This window comes from Hetaerina americana, unplaced genomic scaffold, assembly GCF_022747635.1.
Source record: "Hetaerina americana unplaced genomic scaffold, ioHetAmer1.1.p SCAF_777, whole genome shotgun sequence".
In the NCBI taxonomy this organism is placed as follows: Eukaryota; Metazoa; Arthropoda; class Insecta; order Odonata; family Calopterygidae; genus Hetaerina; species Hetaerina americana.
In genome coordinates this window covers 25,976-48,879 of record NW_027287402.1, presented here as the reverse complement: position 1 = coordinate 48,879, position 22,904 = coordinate 25,976, and the positions used below count along the sequence as shown (strand labels likewise).

General features: G+C 37.8%; 1 protein-coding gene across 2 annotated transcripts; it reads left to right on the top strand.

Annotated features, from left to right (window-relative positions):
- Nucleotides 1-1,165: 1,165 nt before the first annotated feature.
- LOC139697478 (transmembrane protein 184C-like) lies at nt 1,166-22,688 on the top strand. Of its 2 annotated transcripts, XM_071596201.1 has the most exons (9): nt 1,166-1,665; nt 1,756-1,792; nt 1,867-2,069; nt 2,147-2,221; nt 2,313-2,519; nt 2,593-2,695; nt 9,342-9,516; nt 12,337-12,622; nt 22,259-22,688. In XM_071596201.1, exons 1-8 carry the CDS (start codon nt 1,403-1,405, stop codon nt 12,573-12,575), a joined length of 1,302 nt encoding a protein of 433 aa, XP_071452302.1. In that variant the 5' UTR covers nt 1,166-1,402; the 3' UTR covers nt 12,576-12,622; nt 22,259-22,688. The 2 variants fall into 2 exon arrangements, with proteins under 2 accessions (XP_071452302.1, XP_071452303.1); XM_071596202.1 differs by lacking the exon at nt 9,342-9,516.
- The last annotated feature ends 216 nt before the right edge of the window (nt 22,689-22,904 follow it).

The following is a 22,904-nucleotide window of genomic DNA, read 5'->3' as shown; positions in this document are numbered from 1 at the left end:
TGGGAATGCTCTCTTAGCTTGAGCTATTCTTCACTTGATGTCTGTAGTACTTCTTCCATACCATATGATAGTACTTCCGAGATAGGTGAAGGAATCCACTTGCTCTAATTCTTGTCCTTTCAGAGTGACTACTGTATTCCGTTTATCTCTTCCACATACAAGGAGTTTAGTCTTCATCATGCTTACGTTTATGTCGTATCTTTGTAAAACTTGATCCAATGCGTTTAGTTACCTTTGAAGATCTTCTAGGTTTTCTGCAATCATTGCAATATCGCCGGCGAAGCGTAACATGTTTATATCTTCTCCATTGATCCTAATTCAGTTTAATCCGATGCCTTATACTTCTCTTATTGCCTCCTCCGGGTCATGTTGAACAATGCAGGTGAGAGGTTGTATCCTTGTCAAACTCTTGGTTAATTTTAGCCCCCATCTCTCATTCACATTGTAGCTACTTGCTTCTGGTATAGCTGATAGATTATACTTCTGTCGCTGTAATTTATTCTGAGTTTTTCCAGCAGTCCAAACATCTTGTTGTATTCCACATTGTCGAAGGCTTTCTCCAAGTCCACGGATGACACATACAGTTGCTTGCTCACATGCATTGTTTTCTCTATCATGATTTTCAGGCAGAGTATGGTTTCTTGATCCCTCTGTTCTTCCTAGAGCCAAATTGGTTTTCTGATAGGTTACCGCCAATTTTCCTTTCCATACTTTGTTTTATTAATCGCGTAGACTCCTGGTTCGGTGCTCCTCACATATCCCTGTACTCGTCTTCTTTGGTATCGCGATCATCACACTCCTTTGAAAGTCTTCCATCTTTGTAGCTATCTTGGATTATTTCAGACAGATTGTCCTTGGCTTTGTCTCCAGAAATTGCATTTGAGGTATTTAAATTACGAAGATTGTATATTAGACAGAATCTGAGCGCGGTCATGTGACGCCAGCGTTATCTATCAACCAATATTATAACTACGTCGTAGCATGATCGTAAAACAACTCCCTCTTCGATCGGGGACCTCAAAAAAACAGAGTTAAAGGTCTTAACTGGGGAGTGTGCAAAACAATTGTTACCACGGTGGTGAGAAAAACTTAGATTAGCTATTTAATTCAATCCTACTGCTCGACGTTGGGATGTGTGGTAACTATTGAGTGTATCTGTCCAGGTTATCGAAAAAATTGGGTTGACGTGATTCTTTTTGCGTTTTAGTGCACGGGTTTTGAAGATTGAAGTCGAATTCTTGATTCGTGCGATGATGATCGTCATCAATAGCAGCGACTATGAATTACATAATGTGCGCATGAGATAACTACATTGAGTGATATTGTATAAGCGAAAATGAAATGCATGAAATTTCGTTGAAAAAATTTTCAATCTTCACTTTCAAAACCCAAGTGTACAGAAATGTCTTGTCAAAGTCTTGGTGCTCTCCTCTCGAAATGGAGATTATGGATAAGGCCTGTGGTCATGTCGGTGTACGCGTTAGTTATTGTCGTTATTCTGCCTATGATTATTGCCAATGCCGTAAAAAGAGGTTTCCGTAAAGAAGATCAGGGTGCAATAATTGGCGGCGTTTTTGTAATGATGTCATTGCCAATTTCATTTTGGGGTATAATTCAGCACCTTGTTCACTACACAAAACCACACCTTCAGAAGCATATTATCAGGTTGGTGATTTCATCATACCGGGTGAGACGTTGTGGCTAAAAGGATATTTCCTCATTGCTTTTAATAATTCCTATCTTTCGGTGGTACAGGATTCTCTGGATGGTACCAATATATGCACTAAATGCTGTAAGTTGAATCGGTGACCGAGGTTATTTGATTGCACTACCGACAGTTACTTATTTTTTTATTTTCAATTTTAGTGGCTTGGGCTAGCCTTTCCTGCAGTATCAATTTATCTTGATTCTCTGCGTGAATGCTATGAAGCCTATGTTATTTACAATTTTATGGCATACCTGCTAAACTACCTCAATTCTAGAATGAACCTTGAAGCCAGTTTAGCGATGAAGCCGCAAGTAAATCACATTTTTCCACTGTGCTGCTTACAGCCGTGGGAAATGGGAAGGTATGTAGACTTTCGAGTTGGAGTTTTAAATAAATTTATTAACACGCAAACATTTAATTGGTATTTGATTCTACCAGTGAGTTCGTGCATATGTGCAAGCATGGAATTTTGCAGTATACCGTGGTGAGACCATTTACAACAATTGTGTCGTTGTGAGTAGGTCCATGACCCAAATTTTTCTGTGATAGTGAGTTTTCTGCAAATTAAATAATTAGTAATTTGGTTTTGTCAACCCTCTTTCAGTATCTGTGAAATGAATCATGTGTACGGTGAAGGGGAATTCAGAGGAGATTATGCGTTTCCGTACATGATTGCTGTCAATAACTTCTCCCAGTTCGTGGCAATGTATTGCCTCGTTTTATTTTATAAGGCTAATAGGGAAGAGCTCGCACCAATGAAACCGATTGGAAAATTTTTGTGCATCAAAGCCGTAGTATTTTTTTCATTCTTGTATGTGTGGCATTATCAGAGGTTACGCACCTTCACTGTTGATTGAATTGCTTACATTGTGTTTTTATTTCAGTCAAGGTGTTATCATCGCCATTCTTGTCTACACTGGGGTGATTTCTTCAGTTTTTGGCACCAATGATTCAAGTAGCATTAAGGACATTTCCTCTAAGCTTCAGGTAAGTCACCTAACTGGTTTTAACTAACCATTCCAACCTAACTCCCGCTATAATTATTATAACATTAATATTGATGGATGAATGCAACTCATAGAATATGATATCCAAAATGAAGATTATGATGGACTAGAGTAAAAGTTAACTCGTGTGAACCGTAGTGAAATTGGCATCTGAAGTGGACATTTTTAGCTTACCTTCTTCAGTCATTGAGTATTTGCATGACTTTAATGTTCAATCCCAACAAAGGAAAATGTTTCTAACGTTTATGCTGCTGGAAAGATGTTAGTGTGCTGGGCATGATGGTAGGTTTTTCCTCTTCGGTAGACCCTCTCCTCTCCCCAGCATCTTCTGAACCTAAAGATGATTTGAGAATTTGTGCAATGTATACTTCATTTGATTTTGGGGTTTGGCATCATATTCAATGCAAGTCAACTCACTAACTCGGCTCTCATATCTTCTGTGATAACATTCTTGTCCTTTCATTATCTGCTGGATTCAAATCAAGAGTTTAACCAATGAAAGTTTAAAATTTGAGAAAAGAGTGCCACCTCTTTAGTTTTAGTAATTTCACAATTTACCGTCTCCTGATCTGTTTTTTCTCACTGGTGCATGGAGGAAAACAAAAAAATGTCCTTGTTTTTATGGGTAACGTATGAAATGATTGATCAATGATAGAATTATTGAAGAATTGATATCTTTCTTCCCTTGATTTACATAATGCATATTAAATTAGGAAAGTTCCCTCTTTAGTTTTTTTAACAGTTCAAACAAGATATTGGACCATTGTATCCTTTATGTTTTCTACTAACTCAATTGAAGTGGACCAATTATCTGTGGAAATGTTTCTATTGGATCTGAAGAGTGACTCTGATAATTGCAGCACCAAGATGGACTTACAGGCCTGTAAGCTTTTCCAATCATCCTCTTGCAGTGCAATTCCATCAGTTTTTTTCTCTGCATGTGTTAAATTACAAAAATAACACTTTGTTTGCATCCATGAAATACATCCTCTGTTTATAATACTCAGCTGGATTACTGGGGATGAACCTTTTGAAGGATAAAAAACCTCCAAAGGCATTTAACATTTCATTAATGCAAGTTTTAGTAGTAGTAGTAGTTTTGAGGGGAGGCGACCGACAGCTGAGGTCATTTGCGCCATAGGGGATGGATAGGAAAGGATGAAGGGTGGAGAGAAACCCGGCGTCGGCATTAGCCTACTCTTAACGAAAGGCGCCAAGGGGTCCGCAGCTTAGCGTCCCATCCGACGGACGGCGTACTCACTCAAAGTGCCCTCCACAAAGCACCTCAAGCAGGGATCGAGATACCTCTGAAAAATATTCAACACCGCCGGGATTTGAACCCGGGCCCTCTGGGTGGGAAGCCAGTACGCTAGCCCCCGCACCATCTCGATCCCCGCAAGTTTTAGCTCCCAAAGTATAACACTTCAGTGAGTAATCATTACAGCATTGGAATAGATTGGAAATGCAAGCAATATGATCGTTCCAACTGCGTCAAAGTGAAGAAAAATGAGTACAACTGTGGGTCAACTCTGTAAATTTTCTCTCCTGGAGAAACTTTAGAAAGTTTTCTTCTCTAGATATCTCCAGATGCAAGTCCATGACTGGGCTTGGTAACTTTTTCTGTCGACTGGAAGTTTGAAAAGTCTAGACACCAAGAAGTTTATGGAAGATGAAAGGTGCCATGAAATCTTATGTAACTACTTGTTTGCATATTATGTCACCTGAATCTATATTATGGGGATGAGTATTATGCAGAGCATGAGAGAATTTGTATCATTTGTATATTTCATATTTAATAGATATTTTAATAAATAAATTTGCTGAGGATGCAACTGCAAAAATCTGCCAGGACTTTTGCATTTTTTAGGAAGATAAATTCCTAAAAAATACTGCTGATAAATTAGTATCAACATAGTTATTTTCATAAGTCAGCCTAGGGGTTGCAAGCATTGCTGAGTGAATTGGACATTTAGTGCGAGAGATATTGGATGAGAATCAATATTAATAAAACAAAGATTATGCAATTTTCTAGAAAGAAAAACGCTAAGCTAAACATTAAAATAGGAGGGCAAAAAGTAGAGCAGGTAGAACAGTTTACGTATCTCGGAAGTGTTTTGGACCAACACAGTCAAAGTAGTGAGGAGAAGAAATGCGCTAGGGCAAGAGGCTTTCATTGAGTAAGGATGTTAAGAAAAAACTCTTCAAAACTTTGATATGGAGCATAGTTATATACAGAAAACATGGTCTACGGAAACATGGTCACTGAAGCTGGAGGATAGATGTAGATGGGAGTATATTGAGAGATGTGGGCATGGAGAAGGTGAAATGGACGGAAAGGAAAACAGATGAGGAAGTGATTGGTATGGTAGGCAAAGAGAGGGGCTTGTTGGGAGAAGCCCTAAGGAGGCAGAAAAAATGGATGATGGGCATGATCGGCAGTGGGTCATGGAAGACTTTAAATAGAGGGGGAATGTTAGGCAAACGAGGAAAGGGTAGGAACAAGATATGGATGTTGGATAATATGAAGGGAGGAAGGGAGTACATGGAGATGAAGAGAGAGACTTGTGAGAGGTTGTAGTGTCGGATGTTTGGTTGTCTTTTGTCAAGAGTCATGAAATATTTATTTGGTAGTTGTGTCAATCGAAAACTTACCTTAACAAGGAGATTACCTGATAATAATAATAACCCGCTGCCCCTGCCTTATCTTTTTGCAATGAATGATACACTTCATAACAACTAAATTTAGGTCAGAGTCTGCATCCACTACCGGGAAGCTGTGGGAATTGATCACTCTGCTCCTAAACCTGTGCCTAACCAGAATATAATCTAACTGATACCTTTCTGAGTCACTTGGAATTTTCCACGTATACCAACGCCTTTGGGGTTTCGAAAACAAGTTTGTGATAACCAACTTGTCCCCTATCAATTGCTTTCTCCCCATGGTCATTCCTCATACCTAAACTGTAGTCCCTTGCCTCATCACCATCTCTTCCTTCGCCTTCCATCACATTTCAATCCCCCATCACTATCAAATGTTTCCCTGCAGGAACAAAAGCAATTATGCCCTCTGACTGAACATATATCCTATCAACTTCTTCCTTCTTATATTGCTGGGTAGCATGTATACCTGAACAATGACCAAGTTCGTCGGTTCTGCTTTTATCTCTTCTAGTGATATTCAATCCGTTGCTTTCTCTATGCTGACTACGCTTCTTCCTACCTCTTTATTTAGTATTTTGGCAAGCTCTAGTTGGCTCTAGTCCCTTACGCTGTATATTACTCCATAGCTATCACTCTAGTATCCCTGCTATCCTTCCATATCTCCTTGCATAAGCCTAATACTACCTTGAACAAAAAGTTCCCGGAATAACCACCGTGTGGCGCTCCCATCGTTCCGATTTGAGTTCTGTTTTTTTTGTTAAATTGGTACATCTGTTGTTGATATTCCCTTTAAATCTTAGTGTCATAACTTGACATTTGCAAAAGTTACGTAGCCAAGAGTACATCTATCTCTGTGTGTGTTGGCGATTTTTTACAATTGCAGAAATGGATTTAAATTTGCAACAACAAACTTGTATTAAATTTTGCATAAAAAACGGATTTAGTGGCGCACGGACGTTGGAAATGTTGGAAAAGTGTTTTGGCAACGATTCTCTAAAAAAACGGTCGTTTACCAGTGGCACGAGCGGTTCAGAAGTGGTCGTGAGTCAATCGAAGATGATGAACGCAGTGGCAGACCATCGACATCGAAAGTCGGTGAAAAAATTGATAAAGTAAAAGAAATGTTGGTCAATAACCGCAAATTAACCATCAGAGAAATAGCGGAGGACTTGAACATTGCCTATGGATCCGCCCAAGACATTGTGGTTAATGATTTGGGTTTCCGTCGTGTAGCAGCAAAGTTGGTTCCAAAAGACCTCAATTTCATGCAAAAAAGAGACCGTGTTGACGTCGCAAAAGACATGATTTGCGAGGCTGAATCCGATCCCACATTCATCAAAAGGATCATTACTGGAGACGAGACGTGGGTTTATGAGTACGACACGCAATCCAGACATCAGGCAAGTGAATGGCGTTCACCAAATGAGCCGAGACCAAAAAAACCACGTCGTTTTCAGTCAAAAAAGAAGGCAATGCTGACGGTTTTCATGGATTACAACGGTGTAGTGCATCATGAATTTTTGCCAGAAGGCCAGACAGTAAACAAAGAGTATTATTTGGGCGTTATGAGACGTTTGCGTGAAGCAATTCGCCGAAAGAGACCAGAAATGTGGGCAGAAAACTCGTGGATTTTGCACCATGATAACGCACCGTCGCACAGTGCTATCATTATTCGTAATTTTTTGACGAAAAATGCAACAAATACCATCCAACAGCCACCGAATTCACCTGATTTGGCTCCCTGTGACTTCTTTCTGTTCAATCGAGTTAAAAAACCATTACGGGGAACGCGTTTTAGCAGCCGAGAGGAAGTAATGGAAAAATCGCAGGAAGCACTGATGGACATACCGAAAACCGAATATAAAAAATGTTTCGAGGATTGGATCAAGCGCTGGCATAAGTGTGTTGCAGTCGATGGGGATTACTTTGAAGGGGACAATATAGATTTAGATGAATAAACTTGTATTTTTAATTTTCTGAATAAATTCCGGGAAATTTTTGATCAAGGTAGTATTTTCCAAAGTGAACAAAATTGTAACTGCACATTTCTCAAGTGTACTCAAGGGTGGATGGGCTGGGTGGCGCTGACCATAAACTGCAGAATTTTCCTGTGGTGAAATCCCGGAGCATGAAGCTGATTCTCAAATATTTCTGAGGTCATCCATACTTTGGAATTTACTGTTTATGTAGTTGGCAATGTTATTTGAAGTGCCTAAGATTCTTTCATTTACCAAGCACTAGTGGCTAAAGCTTCTCTTTTCCATATTCATCTATGTTTAATAATTCCCTTTGTTTGCTATGCACTCTTCCATGACATTGTTCCTCCCTAAAGCATAGCAGTCTTCCTGGATATTTGTGTTCATTGAGAAATAACTGTATAACTTGCCTGCATTGAAAATGTCTTTTGGGCTGTAACTTACAAGATGCTTATTCCATTCTGACACCTTCGAGTGAGTTTTCGCATTGAGTACAGCCTTGTTTACAAGATTGTGCTTATTTTTAAACTTATCCAACCTGCCATTGGACACTGAAATTTTCCATTCCCAATCTTCTGGTGATGTGTGGTGCTTTTTTCTAATGATGATTCCATTCATAGGGATAGTCAAAGATCAAGCGTTTAAAAACCACTCTTTCAGCAATTCTTCTAATTTTTCAATTTTGAAATTCTTTACATATTTTCTCATTTTCGATAAATGTTTGAACTGGTTTACATGTTTCAGAATCAAATGACCATATCTCTCTTTTGTATTCAGTGGAGAAGTTGGCAATCTTAGACATTTTGTCAGATCAGTATGAGTTCCATCAATTTGTTATAATAATTTTATTTTGATTTATGTTCCTGAGTAATGGAGGAAAAGTTATGAGTATTTGAGCTACCTCGTCGTCCAACCAATGCAAATCTGTTGTCAAACATAAAAATTTTGTAATGAAAATAGAATTATATATGATTCAGTGTAGTTTTGATGTGATAAAGCAAGTTTGGAGACTTTTTATTATTCAGGAGTGCATCACTGTTTGACTTTTGCACCAAGGCAGTACAAATGATCCAACTTGTCAGACAAAAGGTCTTGCTCTTTTCACACTTCATCATGTTTGGGTCAGATGTCATTTTCATTCCTCATGATTTCAACTTATGTGAGAAATGAATGTCTCCCAGGGGTGTTATTCCAATGCATAATTTACATAGCTACCTCCTAGTCGTGTCATGTATTCATTTCATTGCATGAATCTTTCCCAGGCAGACTGAGATTACGAGTTTAAGTAGTTCAGATAAGCCCATCACTAGTGGTGGTTGTACCATGCTGACAATTACAAATTCTTCACTAAAACCATTTGCATTACAGCTCTCTTTCTTTTCTTTTTAATTGTGTAAATTTACAAAACAAATTCAGAAAAGTTTTTTTAACAAAGGCTGATATGCATGAGGAACTGTTTTAGAATGTGAAATGTTTTTAATCCAGCTGCAGTAGCGATGCAAAAGGCAAGGAAATTGAAAACAAAATTGTGTAAATGAGCGTCTCCACATACTTAGGAATAATAGGAAAATATATGGAATTTATGGAAATGTTTAAAAATGTTGTGAATTGCAGGAATAAGTGGATTCCGATAACATAAATATTAGGTTTACTGTGATTCCAGTCTTCATTTCATCTTGCTCCAGTTTTTAAGACTCATATTCGACCATCATCAGGATTAATGAATTTGGTGAGAACACAATTTCAGTAGTTAGTTTCTGTTCTTCAGCCCGCACATTCACAAGATCCTAGCCGAAGTAGTTTGTAGCACGAGCCAGAAATCAGTGCCCAAGAGTGAAACATGAGGATGCAGCCGTCTGCCCTTTCGGTGACTGACTTTGGTGATACCCTTGGCAGGGGTCTATTGAATGAGGTGCTCTTGTCATGTGCCGTGCCCCCTCTCTCTCTCTCTTTGTGTATGTGTGTGACCTAGCGTTATTGTTTTCTCAGGACTTCCTCATTTGTATCGAGATGTTCCTCGCGGCTGTCGCTCATCACTTTTCATTCACCTACAAACCGTATATTGACCTCTGGGGTAGCAACCAGTCCTGCTGTGATGCCTTCCTTCTCATGTGGGATGTCTCAGATGTGCAGCGGGATATAGGAGAGCATTTTGGAGTTGTGGGTGAGGAGGATTAGCTTATTTAATCATTGGTGTTTTCATTTTATAGAGGAACTCCTTTTATCCTCACTCTTATATGCAATAATTGCCGATTGGTCTCACCATCCATAGCCATGACTGTAGCTGTGACTCTAATGTAAAGTATCTTCTACGTAACCATCATTTTCATAATCATAATCACTTGTAACCAGACTTTGTAAAGATTTTTTTGACTCACAATCTCTTATGAACAATAGGAAGGAAATTTATTCATTGAATATTAGTGCTTCAATATACAAAGAAATGTGAAAAAACAGCACGACACAATTTTCAGAATGAAAATTTAATTATTTAAATGAGAGATAAGTATTGAAAGTTTGGTCTGGGTTGCTGCCGTTCACATTTTGAGTAGTGTTCACATTTCCATTGTGCCTTCAGGACATAGAAAGTAGGCAGATGACTGCAGGGAGATGAACTTCTGTATAAGCAGAAATGTGAATGTTTTCCCTAGCTAATATGGTTATCATGAATGCAAACAACAGCAATTTGTTTAGTCTGATTGCAGAACTGAACCTGCTGTCTGAGTATAATAGTATCACCATTTTTCACCATGAAATATGTTTCATTCTGCCAAAAGAAGAGGAAAAACATGAGAGCCAACCAAATGTGATGTTAGTTTCCACAAAACTATTGGTGTACTGTTTTAATTGCTGTACTGTTGTAATAATATAATATTAACATTTAATGTACCTGATGATGACGCCTATGCTTAGGCGTCATCATCAGGTACAAATTAATCAAGTCGTGGTCCATTAATATTCCATTCATGAGGGAGAGGAGGAAAGAAATGGGGTTGCAATCGGCATAAATGGGAAGGGGGAGAGGGATGTTAAGCGTCAGGAAAGGTGACTTGTGGGTTCACGGTGGGAGGGAAGGGGGGGTTGTTAGTCTTTTTGCAAAGGAAAGGGGTGCTTCCAGGATTGGGGTGAGGAATTCAAACAATAAATCGTTAACCAAATGACCCATTTTTAAATTCCTTCTGATTTCCAGCTCTTCCCACTTATCCATCCTCATTCCTTTGTCCATCTGGTGTAAGAGTTCTGGGTTGAAATCACTCCCATGATTTTCTTCTCATAGATGCTTGGCGAAGTGAGATTGCTTGGGTCACAAGTTCTAAAACGTTTATGTTCCTCTGCCCGTGTTTTTAATGATCTCCTCGTTTGACCTATGCACATGTATAGCACTACAGTCCTTACAAGTTAACTTATTAAGGCCACTTTTATTTGTTTTTCGACTTTGTCTTTTGTAGTATTCAAGAATGATTTTATGTCATGCGTATTGTAAAAAACTATTCGAAATATTTTCCTTGGAAAGAGGTTGGCTATCTTTTGTATAATCAATTCATAATAAGGGAGTTAACACCATTTGTAAACTATTTCCTCCACATTAACTGGTTTGAACAAAACATTGTTTGCTTTATTGGAACGTTTTCTTTGTAGAATGTATTCAATTAAATTTTCTTTGCTGCCATTTTTCATTGTGGAATATTTAATCGTTTTGAGTTCTTGAACAAAATTATTTTTAGATAAAGGAATGGCCAACAGTCTGTTTAGTAGGAAATGAAAAGTGGAAAGCTTCTGAGGTATGTGATGGCGGGAGTTGGAGGGGATGATGTGGTCTGTGGTACTTTTCCGGAAAATTGCAATTTCAAAGCCCTGTCCCTTTCTGGACACTGTTATATCTTGAAAATTTAGTTGATTATTTTGTTCTTTCTTGCAATTGAAACTGATATTTTCGCATTGGGATTTAGTGTGTTCATAAAATTTTCTCACTGTCATTCAGTGCCTGTCAAAATAGCAAAGATATTGTCTATGTAACGAAACCAACAGTAAATATTCTTTGTAAAAATTGAGGGGCTGTTGAATATTTTTCTTTCGAATTTGTCCATGTACAGGTCAGCAAGTAGTGGTGATAATGGGGACCCCATGGCTAGGCCCTCCACTTGTTTGAAGTATTCATTGTTGAATTGTAAATAATTTTGCCCAACACACAATCTTAATAGTGACATTAAGAGATAATAAATGCGCTTAATTCATGTAACTGTCATTCAGCTGGCAAATTTCTTGGATTTGAGTGATCTACCTATCCTATATTTATACGTACGTGTATATAATATGACGTACCCTATGTATATGTGCAGTGCTATTAAATAGAGTTAAGAAGAAGTACTACGTAATGGAATAAACAAAGTATAGAAATTATATGTTTCCTCTTTTTCTCATAGATTTATGAGGTGATATAACTGTAACAATAGCAGATCTGTATAAAATATAATGCAATTAAAAAGGCATGCTTCCAGACTAATTTATTTTTGCAAGACTTCTTTAAATTATTGTGTACATAGTTATGTAGATGTTTGGATTTTTTCAATTTTCAATACATAACCCGCATCGTCATTTTTTTGACCATCTGAGTATTTTTGTATAGACGCGTGCATTATCAATGGGAAAATACGGCTAATGGGCCGCGACTTGATTAATTAGTACATGATGATGATGCCTAAGCGTTGAAACTAGTACGTAAATAAAGAGCAGTGGAAATATACATTGTATTCTTCATTTAATGTACCTTATTTACTGGATATTACTCTTGGTTAAACTATTTTTCAACTAATTTTATTTGCTATAACAAGTTGTATATTAAGCATATTTCTGTGTATGATTGTTATTAGTGTTGTTTCTTTTGAAAATTGACATAGATTGTAATTTTTTTTTAATCTTGTGGAAGGCTTCGACTAACTCTTGCAATTGCTTAAATGGCATGACAATATTTGTGCATGCACAGGGAGTTCGCTCAGCCGCAGGTTTAGAGGTGGAGCTTCTCGCTACCAGCCAATTGGGGAGACGACTCGATTGTTGGTGCCAGTACCAGATGACGAATCAGCACCCATTGGTCCCTTCTTGCAACTCCACAGTGGTGCTGAGATTGCCAAAGTGGATGAGTTTGAGGAGAGGGAGGATGAGAATGGCATTCCCATTGGGCATGACCCTGTTGCCGCTCCACCCCTGCTGCGACAGAAGTGAGGGAGGACTGCGCTGTTCACACCCCTGCATCAGGATGTCAGGCAGAGGTATGCCAGCTGCAAACTGATTGAGCACTCATTGAATAATTTTCATCAACTAAAGGGACGTGAATAACTTGAAAGAGACAATTGAGATATTCGTTGTAGGCCAATTGAGGCAAGGGGCGATTGTGTGTGATATGAATTGCTTGTTTGAGGTGCATCTCGCAGTTGCTGTGTCAGTTTTGTCCCCCATCACTCAAATCTGGAAATGCACTCCTGAACTGAATGACATAATGATAATGTTAGTTTGAAATCATAATACAACGAGTACTGCAAATATTGAGTATTTCAGTATAATGTTTGAGCCTTACATTTTTTAAATGATTTTTTAATGCAAAGGAAACCTTGTTTGACTGCTTGTGGGGTATTTTGTGGCTTTTTAGTTTCTTTTTTGCTGCAAGAATCTTCTGTAGTGAAATGGGTGACCACTACAACCCAGCAACAAATATTAAGGTGCATGCATTTGCAATTTGTGTGCTCAAAAAACTTGTTGCCTGTTTGAAACGGAGACTATGGGATTCTAGGTGTCCATCTAAGAATATGTGTTCCTTTGCAACAATTTCAGAGTGTAAAAATCATTCGCCTTGACTGGGACTCGAACCCAGATCCCTCAATATCCGGTCGAGTGCTTTAGCCACTTAAGCTACTGAGGCGTCCTCTTAAACTCTGAAATTTTGGGGCTTTTAAAGGAACTAGATGTTGTGACGAAATGCCATGCATACAATGTCACAGGCATTCGTAGTCGTGCGCAACGCGCCACAGTCCACGAGGTTAAAGCCAACTTTAAACACTTATGGTGTTTTCACTTTGACAAATTCCAAAGAAACTGCGGGAGATGCCGCAACAGTAACTTTTAACGGAGTCATCCGCTAATGTGCATTTCAATGCAAGCTCGAATCCCAGTCAAGGCGAATGATTTTTACACTCTGAAATTGTTGCATTGAAATGCACATTAGCGGATGACTCCGTTAAAAGTTACTGTTGCGGCATCTCCCGCAGTTTCTTTGGAATGTGTTCCTTTCTTTGCAAAAGATTTCAAATGATTCAATTTTTCCAATGCAATAAGCCATCAGGTAAAGAAATGGTGATTTTTTTTAACCTCTGTCCTAGTGAAGTCATGCTACTTGGAAGACAAGTGGAGAGCATAGTTTTATTTTTGGATGCAAATGCTGACATTGTTTTCAGTGATATACTCAATGAAATAATGTGGGTTTAGGTGGTAACAATATTTTTAGAATGTCCAGTACCTCCTATTTAGTTTGGATGGATCATCATTTTATAGCATGCATGGGTGAAGTGGATTTTGTAGACGACACTTATACATGTGTTACCTGTGAATTGGAAAATTCTTGGTAAATCAAATATGAAAGTTAAGAGTAGGATTGAAATAGGCACAAAGAAAAATCTGGGCAAAAGTTATAAACATTATTTAACATTTATGTTGTAAGTTGTTCATGGTAGTAGTAGTATTGAGGGGAGGCGACCGACAGCTGAGGTCATTTGCACAAAGAGGATGGACGGGGAAGGATGAAGGGTGAAGAGAAACCCAGCATTGGCATTAGCCTACTCTTAATAACGAAAGGCGCCAAGGGGTCCGCGGCTAAACGTCCCATCTGATGGATGGCATACTCACTCAAAGTGCCCTCCACATCAGTTGTTCATATGACATTTCCTGTTATACATATCAATATTTTGACACCCTGAAGTTGGATGTTTTAGCTTCATCATCAGTCAAACACAAAGGCAGTGCCTTGTAGCAATAACCTCTATTCACTGCTGCTTCCTTCTGGCTAGCATATGATCTGAAGTCCATCTCATGCTCCATGTTCTTGAAGAAAGCAGCTCTGGTACTTCGTATTGGTTTCTTCCCTACAACCTTTCTTTCAAATGTGTATGTTCTTAAGGAATTGGTAATGCCTTAGTGAATTAACTTAAATTAGTTAAGTTACAGCAGAGGAAGAGTGAAGGCTTCCGCCATTACCATCTCACGAAATCCTTACCAAACCAAACCAACAGAAGGAAAGAAGAGACAGAGAATGACTGAACTAGTTAGAATAGGAACTTGGAATGTAAGGGCAAGGCTCTTCTGAGGACGGGATAATTAGAGGATGTAAAGTGAAGGATGAAACACAGTGGGACCTCATAAAATAAGCATTATCCATTACAAGATCTTGCCTGTGAAGTGAAGTACTCAGTTGGTAAAAAACTTTTCTCATTAAATTAATGTAAAATACAATATTGCATTCCATGCTGAAAAAATATAAAACAAGCCCAAGGTTTGTAAATAGAAAATTATATATACATTATTTAGGATTGTGGATCGTGCTCATATTTTACTCTATTGTGGAATGAAGCAACTGGGAATGCAAACTCGATTTGTAAGAGCAAAAAACAATTAAAAAATTGTGTTTGTACCACCAGCCGATAAAAACAGAGAACCATAGAAAAGGACGCTCATGCATATTCCAAATTTTCCATGGCCCAACCACCTCCCTTTTTGGAATGAAGGCATTGAGAGAAATTTTCAAAAGAAGAGGACAGAAGGATGAGAATGACACATGGAAGGGGAAGGTGGGGAAAGATTTCGGATGGAAAGGGTTAGTAGGGGAATGTTTGAAAGTGTGGGAGTGATATGGAAGGTTTTGGGAGCGGAGGGAGAATAAAAATACCTGGAGTTTAGGGTAATCACTATCTGATATTGATTCCTGGCTCATTTCAGGAATCAAGGAGCCAGATGTATGCCTGTTCTATTGTTTTGAGTTTGATAATAGGGTCAGAGGGTGTGAAGGATGCTTGAATGGAGACACCATAGCATTTATCAAAGGGAGTGTTGTGTTGGAAGGCATGCTTCGGGACCCGGAGTATCCAAGATGGGGAAGAATTCCTGCACTTGTTTATCCTAATATTTAGGGGTGTGGTACACTGTCTAATTTTATTTTATTTATTTTGAACATTATTCTTTTACAGCAGTAGCACCAATTTACAGTGAAACAAAAATAAAAAAGAACAAAATACAACAACATCATAACTATTAAGAAAGAGAGTCAAACGTGGACTGGGGATATATTTCTGAACTGAGTTCCTTCCTTTTCTTCATTGATAAAGGTGGCTTGACCTCCAAAAATTCAAAAACGTGGGAGTCTCTTTTCTTTTTTGTGTTTCTGTGATTCTTTTTTGTTTTTGTATGCATATGGACTTGTTGCTGACCCTTGCGGCCATGCTGCACGTGCGTAATTTTTTGCATTGAAAAAATGATTCATCCAGGAGTATTGTTTTTTGAGGAACACAAAAGCAGGTTGAAATTTTCAACTCACCCAACTAATGAAGGCATCTGTATTATTTTAACCGTCCAGTCCATAACTGGGTATCCATTTCAGCTTCGCAGATAAAATAAAAAGACTTTCCCTTGAAAAAATTTTATGACCGCCTGTATCACCAAAATTGAAGTAGTTTCATACCAATTTTTGGCAATTAATAATACAGTAACAGTTATTGAGTATCAAACTTAATACCCCCTCCATCATGACCGAGTACCCGGGTACCCACTAAGGTCTTTGTGTATGAAAGCCGGGTTTATACACACTTAAGAGACTTTATCAAAGAGTGTATATAATTTGACTTTCAAATATATAATCAAATATATCGTTTGTAATTTCCTTCATTTTAACAATTTTTATTATAAAGAATAATAAAGATAATAGGCAAAAAAACATCATTCCAGGTTTTTTCATTTTGGTTTTTCTCTTTTATTTATAATAGCACAGTTCCATACAAAAAACTAGGATTTAATTATTGCAAATAACAAGCATTTAATTTATTTGCATACTCATGTCTTGGTCGTAATGCAATGTTCATCACAAACAGGGAACTCACGTACCAAAGATGACTTATGCCACATTTTTGAATTGGCTCTGGAGACAAATACGGCATGCACCCGTAATCTTTTTCCTTCTGGTTGGGTCTAACTGTGCCTGAGGTTTCCCGGCTGTTAGTCGCACATGTGGATTTATGGCTTGACCCAAAAAACTTTCTATCGCCAATATGGTTACGTAATGACTCATGATTTTTGCATTATTTGAACAATTTTTGACTAAGGGAGTACACAGCTCTCTGCCCAGTTGCCGATAAAATAATCGTTATTTATAAATTTTTTTGAGAGCAATTTATTATTCTCATAGTAAAGAATATATGCTGCAAGGTAGGAGATATCGCGAATATTATAGGAAAATGTTCGAGGCCACCTGTGAGTTGATCTTTTTGTAGTATATCTGCCAAGCATTTCATCCATTGTGTCCACTCCAGGTTTTGACCAGTTATAAAATTCAAATATTTTGAGTTTTTTCCTTGCACCATCACCAATCTTTGCGTCCTGATGCATTGATGATATTATAATTAGTCGCATTTTTTTGGCACATAACTGCTCATGGCTACTTTTTCAGGAAAGCCAAACACGGTGGCTAATTCTTCTCATATTTTTGATGCAACCATTGCTGGTGGAATGCACGACTTATTTTTCTTCAAAGTGCCAACAATTGTTAAATCCCAAAATCCCAGGATAGTAAACATTTTGCAAATGGCAGAGTAGTGAAGTAAATATCCATTGTAATATTTCTCCTGGATACTTAGTACGGTGCCACCAAGTGTTTGATAACTCTCTCATCAACATTTGTCTCATGCCCGGCACTCAATTTTCCTGTGTAAAGTTGTACAGCAAGTGGATACAAATTACCCAGGTGTGCACAAAGTTGCTCGTTGATTGTCAGGTGCTCTGTAGGCTTATAATATTTTGCCAAATTACTATTGAGCATTGTCCAAAGGTCTTGTATTGGATCAGCCTTATCACTCTCCATGCGCTGAGCACGAGTATTGGCATCATCAAATCGTATAAAACGAGCGATTTTCCTGAAGCAACTGATCCCTATTGCTGCACAATGTAAAGGATTTGAGTATGACTTCCACATTTCCCTTGCATTGTCAGTATTTGAATTAAACACACCAGAGGTTATCAGAATAGCGAGGAATACATAAAATTCCTGAAGCTAAAAATCTTTCCACACGTGTGGTTTTTTCCGTGATTGTTTTTCACATATGCTGCATATGTCGAGCTTGTTTTGGTCATTATCGCATTCATCTGCTTCAAATATTTCATCTAAAGGCTCTCTTCTCTGAGAACAGGTGCTTCTTTTGGAAAAAGATTTCCGATTATTATTCACATTTTTTGAAATATTAAACTTACATATTACATCGAAAACTTGATGAATCTTCCATTGTTCTATACGATTATTTATTTATAATATTAATAATTTTCTATATTTTTCTCACTTTAACAATAAATTTTGTGCGTTATAATTGTTTGCTTTTCACTATACTTAGAAAACTTGCTTTAGCATCTGCTCGGCTCTAATACGACCTTAAGACCGATGACTGTACTTCTCCTTTGTTGCTCGTGATGAGGGATGGAGGGGGAACTCCCCTCCCCTGTGCCAGCCTAGTCGCCTAACCGCTTAGCTGCGTGACGTGCATGCAGGTATAACTGACGTACAGTAGGTGGATACCCAGTTATAGAATGAATGGTAAAAGTTTGGTTGTGGACCGGATGGTTAATTGTGTAAGACTTGTAGCAGAGGTCCTCCTTGGCAATTCTATGCATAATCTTTTCTCTCACACTGACGACTGATGACAATTTACTTGATTTCCCTGGACCGTCTAATATGAGGTCCATAGAAGTGCTGGCCTCAGTGGCGGCGGGGTAATGTCCTTACCTATCAACCCAGAGGGCGCGGGTTCGATTCCCACTTGGGTGGATTTTCCTCCATCTAGGGCTTGGTTGTTTGTGATGGTCTACAATTTAATGTCTGTAATGTAAGGGTTAGGTGGAAGAAGGGACCATTGGTCTCGACCTTGCCCAATGAAGTTAATAAATAAATAAATGGCATCAGGCATCCTGACAATGTGCTCTTTCGAGTGAGTTTCTTGCCAATGTTGCAAAATTATAGCTGGGACTTATCCGTTCCATTATACTTTGCTATGGCATGGTATACTATCAATCTCGGGTACCCTAAGATCTGAATACTGTCAAGCTTGGGTACCCTAACAACTAAATAATATCTGTCACTGAGTGGCCAGTGCATACACTTTCAATAATTGTGGCTCTTCGGTTGTACTCTGCACTTGCTGTCGGCATTGCGACCATTTTGAGGTTATGACTGTTCAGTCCATATGCCAAGCTTGTTGAGGTGCCAATGGCAACCTCCGCATGTGGTATAAAATGGTGAGAATTTCAAATTGAATTTTGCAGCCACATCCTGTGTATAAATATTGTACATAGAGAACTTTCATGGCATTCACTAATTCCTGATACACACTAACATTTAATTGTCGTGAAGCAAAATAAATAAAGAGATAAACCAGAACATGACACAACTAACTTTGATATTTCAATGATTCTAGTCACCTTTATTTCTTAATCAATGATGAACACAATAATGTGAATTATCTGGCTAGAGAGAATGAACAAGCTAATGAGAATGGGAAAAGCACTATTTGGTTATGGATCAGAATGCGGTTGCACATGCATGTCAGGGATGACCCTATGTGATGCCTTGATTTTTGCAATGCTTTTCGACATTCTAGAAACCCTTGAGGGCAGGAGCCCTGGTAAGAGCTCTTAGCTCAAGATATACAGGTTCCATTATGAAAGTAACATGCATTCTCTGAGGAAAGTAGATGTATTCATGGTACTTGTACAAATGCATAAAATTCTTCAAAATACTCTCCCCTTGATCAATACATTTACAGAGATGTGTGTGCCTTCTGAAACTCCTCGACAGGAATATCTTTCAAGAACGTTGAGTAATATGCTTTTGGTTGTTTTTCACCGTCTCCCAATGCTTTCCTTTGAAGTCTATATTCAGCTGGGAAACCAAAATAAAGTCACATGGAGCCAAGTCGGGACAGTATGGGGTCTGGGGGACTATGTGGAAGGTGCTCTGGGCCAGGAAATTGGTAACAATGAAGGACGTGTGGCTGGGGGCATGTGGTGTGTGGCTGGGCACTCCATTACGCCTTGTTACTAAGTCGACGACCTGCCAGGCACAGACGGTTGATTGGGTCTTGGGCAACTAGCACTGCTATTGGACATATATATATATGTATATATATGTGTATATATATATATATATGTATATATATGTATATGTACATATATATATATATATATATATATATATATATATATATATATGTATATGTATATGTACATATATATATATGTATATATATGTGTATATATATATATATATGTATATATATGTATATATATGTATATATATATACATGTATATATGTGTGTGTATACATATATATAAATAAATATATATATATATATATATATATATATATATATATATATATATATATATATATATATATATATATAATATATACACACATATACATATATTTAATTGGTAATTTACCGGTTAAGGTAGGTTTTTGGATTGGCACAGCTACTAAATAAATATCTTGTAATTCCTAACAAAATCCAGTATCCTACTCTACATCAGGTCCCTCTTTATCTCTGAGTACTTTCTTCTTCCCTCCATCCCGTCCAACATCCCTATCCTGCCCCTTCCCTTTCCTCGTTTGCCTAACATTCTCCCCTCTATTACAGTCTTCAACATCCCACTGCCGGTCAATACCCTCTTCGTCCTCTTTTCCTGTCTCCATAGGATTTCTCTCAACAAACCCCTCTCTTTGCCCACCATACCAAGTACTCCCTCGTTTGTTTTCTTCTCTGTCCATTTCACCCTCTCCATTCTTCTCCACACCCACATTTCAAAAGCCTCCAGTCTACGTCTATCCTCCTGCTTCAATGACCACATTTCCGCTCCGTACATAGCTACGCTCCATATCAAAGTTTTTATGAGTCTTTTCTTAATATCCTTACTCAAATTCTCTGTCATCAACTCCCTCCTCCTTGTGAAAGCCTTTTTGCCTAGCACAATTCTTCTCCTTACGTCCCTACTTCTTTGACCGTGTTAATCCAAAACACTGCTGAGATACATAACTGTTCCACCTGCTCTAGTTTTTGCCCTCCTATTTTAATGTTAAGCTTAGTCTTTTTCTTTCTAGAAAATCGCATAAATTTTGTTTTATTAATATTAATTCTCATCCCATTCCTGTTGCATCTGAGCAGTTTGAGACATGTGCAGGTTGCGGATTAGCCTCCTTTCCCTCCATCTATTCCTATTTTCTTCAATACAATCATAAGTTTTTCCCAATTCACTCTTGTCAAATGCTTTTTTGAAATCTACAAAACAGGCAAATACCTCCTGGTTGTATTCTATATTCCTCTCGATTAATAACCTCATTACTGCAATGGCATCACGCATATCTCTCCCCCTCCTAAACTCAAACTTGCAATAAACTTCAAAGCAGCTGACATTCATCGAGAATTTGCGCTGTGTATGGACCAAATTTGGTGAGTGACAAGAGTCGAGTATGTCAGTGATGTTGTTCAATTGAAAGTGTACATAAATGTCCATGATAATGATGGAATTGGCCGCCTGGCTTTGGTGAACCAGGAACTTCACCAGAATTTTGACGAAAAGTTGGTGAAAACTTGTGTTTTACGATATCTGAAATCTATCGAAAGTTGTTCATAGATTTCTACCACTCTGTTCATAGAAATACGTCTGAAAAGTTAGGCTACTACATGTTTTGAGCACAGGTCTCGACGGGAAACCAAGATACCGCCATCGGTTGTCTGTGATCTCAGGCGACATGTTTTTATGCAGAAGGAAGTTGAAGACTAGATATGTGATGAATGTTTACATCTCTCTGGCATCAATGTATAAAAACAGTCGAGATATGTAGCTTCATGATGAAAATGATAAATGTTTTGTACCCACACCTGTGTATTTTTTATAGTATGATGGAGGTTTCTTTCTGGACAGCCCACATTAAAATGAAAAACTTTGAATGAAGGTGAATATTCTTAATGTAACTTGGAAAATGACAGTAATAATAATGCATGTTTCAATATTAATTACAAATGTGTTCTCAAGGACTGAAGCCAACTAATTTACCATAATAGGGAGTGAGATCCTGCTCAAAGCTTATAATCTCAATCATGCTAATATTGAAAATGTAGCAAATATTTAGGAGGCACTGCAGCTAAAGGTTTTGCTCATTTCCCCTCTAGTTGCTGTAATGGCATATTGATTATTGGAATTGAGACATTTCAAATTGTTTTTACTATGGCAAGTTATCATTCAGGATTTTACTTAGGTTCCGTGTGTCCTTCGAGTAGAAGGTAGCTCAGCACGTCCAACTTTTAACTTGGAGATGAGGTTAAGATTGCATTTCTTGATTAGTTTTGAGCTCTTGAGTAGAATTCAGTATGGGAAAAAAACCAACTCATTCTACCATACAGGAGACTTCTTTATTCACCTTAAATATCTTATTACTTAGCTCGTGAGGATAGCAATGATAGCATATTTAAAGATTATCAACATAAAGTGATTGTTGGCCATTAATATGCTTTGGTAATTTTTCTATATGATCTCATTTTGTGTTATACATGTAACTTTCGATGACTTAATAAAAATGTCAGGATGCACTTTCTGTTTTTCTTTCCAGGTAGAATTGCCATCACACTGCTGTGAGGTGCTAATCCACTTGAGTATCGGGATCAAATTGTTTAAAGTGGACATTAGAAAAGTATATGTGCATTTTGTGCCTAAATATGAGGTAATGCAGTGTGACTAAGTCTAAATTGTATAGACTTTAATCCTCGGTGCCTTTCTCTGTGTATTTCGTTGGGCCAAAGTTGAACAATTATTTTGAAGAAATGCTAGTATTGATTGTCCTATACCTGGTAGTTCCTGGGCTCTTCTACCAGCAGTGGAATTGCTGACAATATCTACAAAGCCCCTAATGGCATTGTGTAATGTCTTTCCTTTTCTGCTTAGACTCTTTAAATATGATTTTATACTGTGATATTACACCAATTTCCATTGTGGCCTTCAATGAGTGATAAAGTATTTTTATAAAGTATTTTTATTTGAACTCAGCAGAAATACTATTGATGATATCTGCATATAATAAAATGTGTTATAAAAATGGAAGCATATCACAAGTGTATTAACTTTCCATAAAGTTTAGAAAGGTACTTTATTGATAAAAATATAAAAAGAAGTTATTTAGCATATTTGATACATCCGTTTACATTTAATGGATAGTTTGTTTGGTAGACATTTTGTTGATATGATTTTAATTTGTGACG

Bases quoted from the DNA above. Each gene is read 5' to 3' on its own strand.
- LOC139697478 (XM_071596201.1), top strand. From the start codon at position 1,403: ATGTCTTGTCAAAGTCTTGGTGCTCTCCTCTCGAAATGGAGATTATGG. The intron at 1,666-1,755 runs GTTGGTGATTTC...TCGGTGGTACAG, and splicing joins CTTCAGAAGCATATTATCAG to GATTCTCTGGATGGTACCAA. The intron at 1,793-1,866 runs GTAAGTTGAATC...TTTCAATTTTAG, and splicing joins CAATATATGCACTAAATGCT to TGGCTTGGGCTAGCCTTTCC.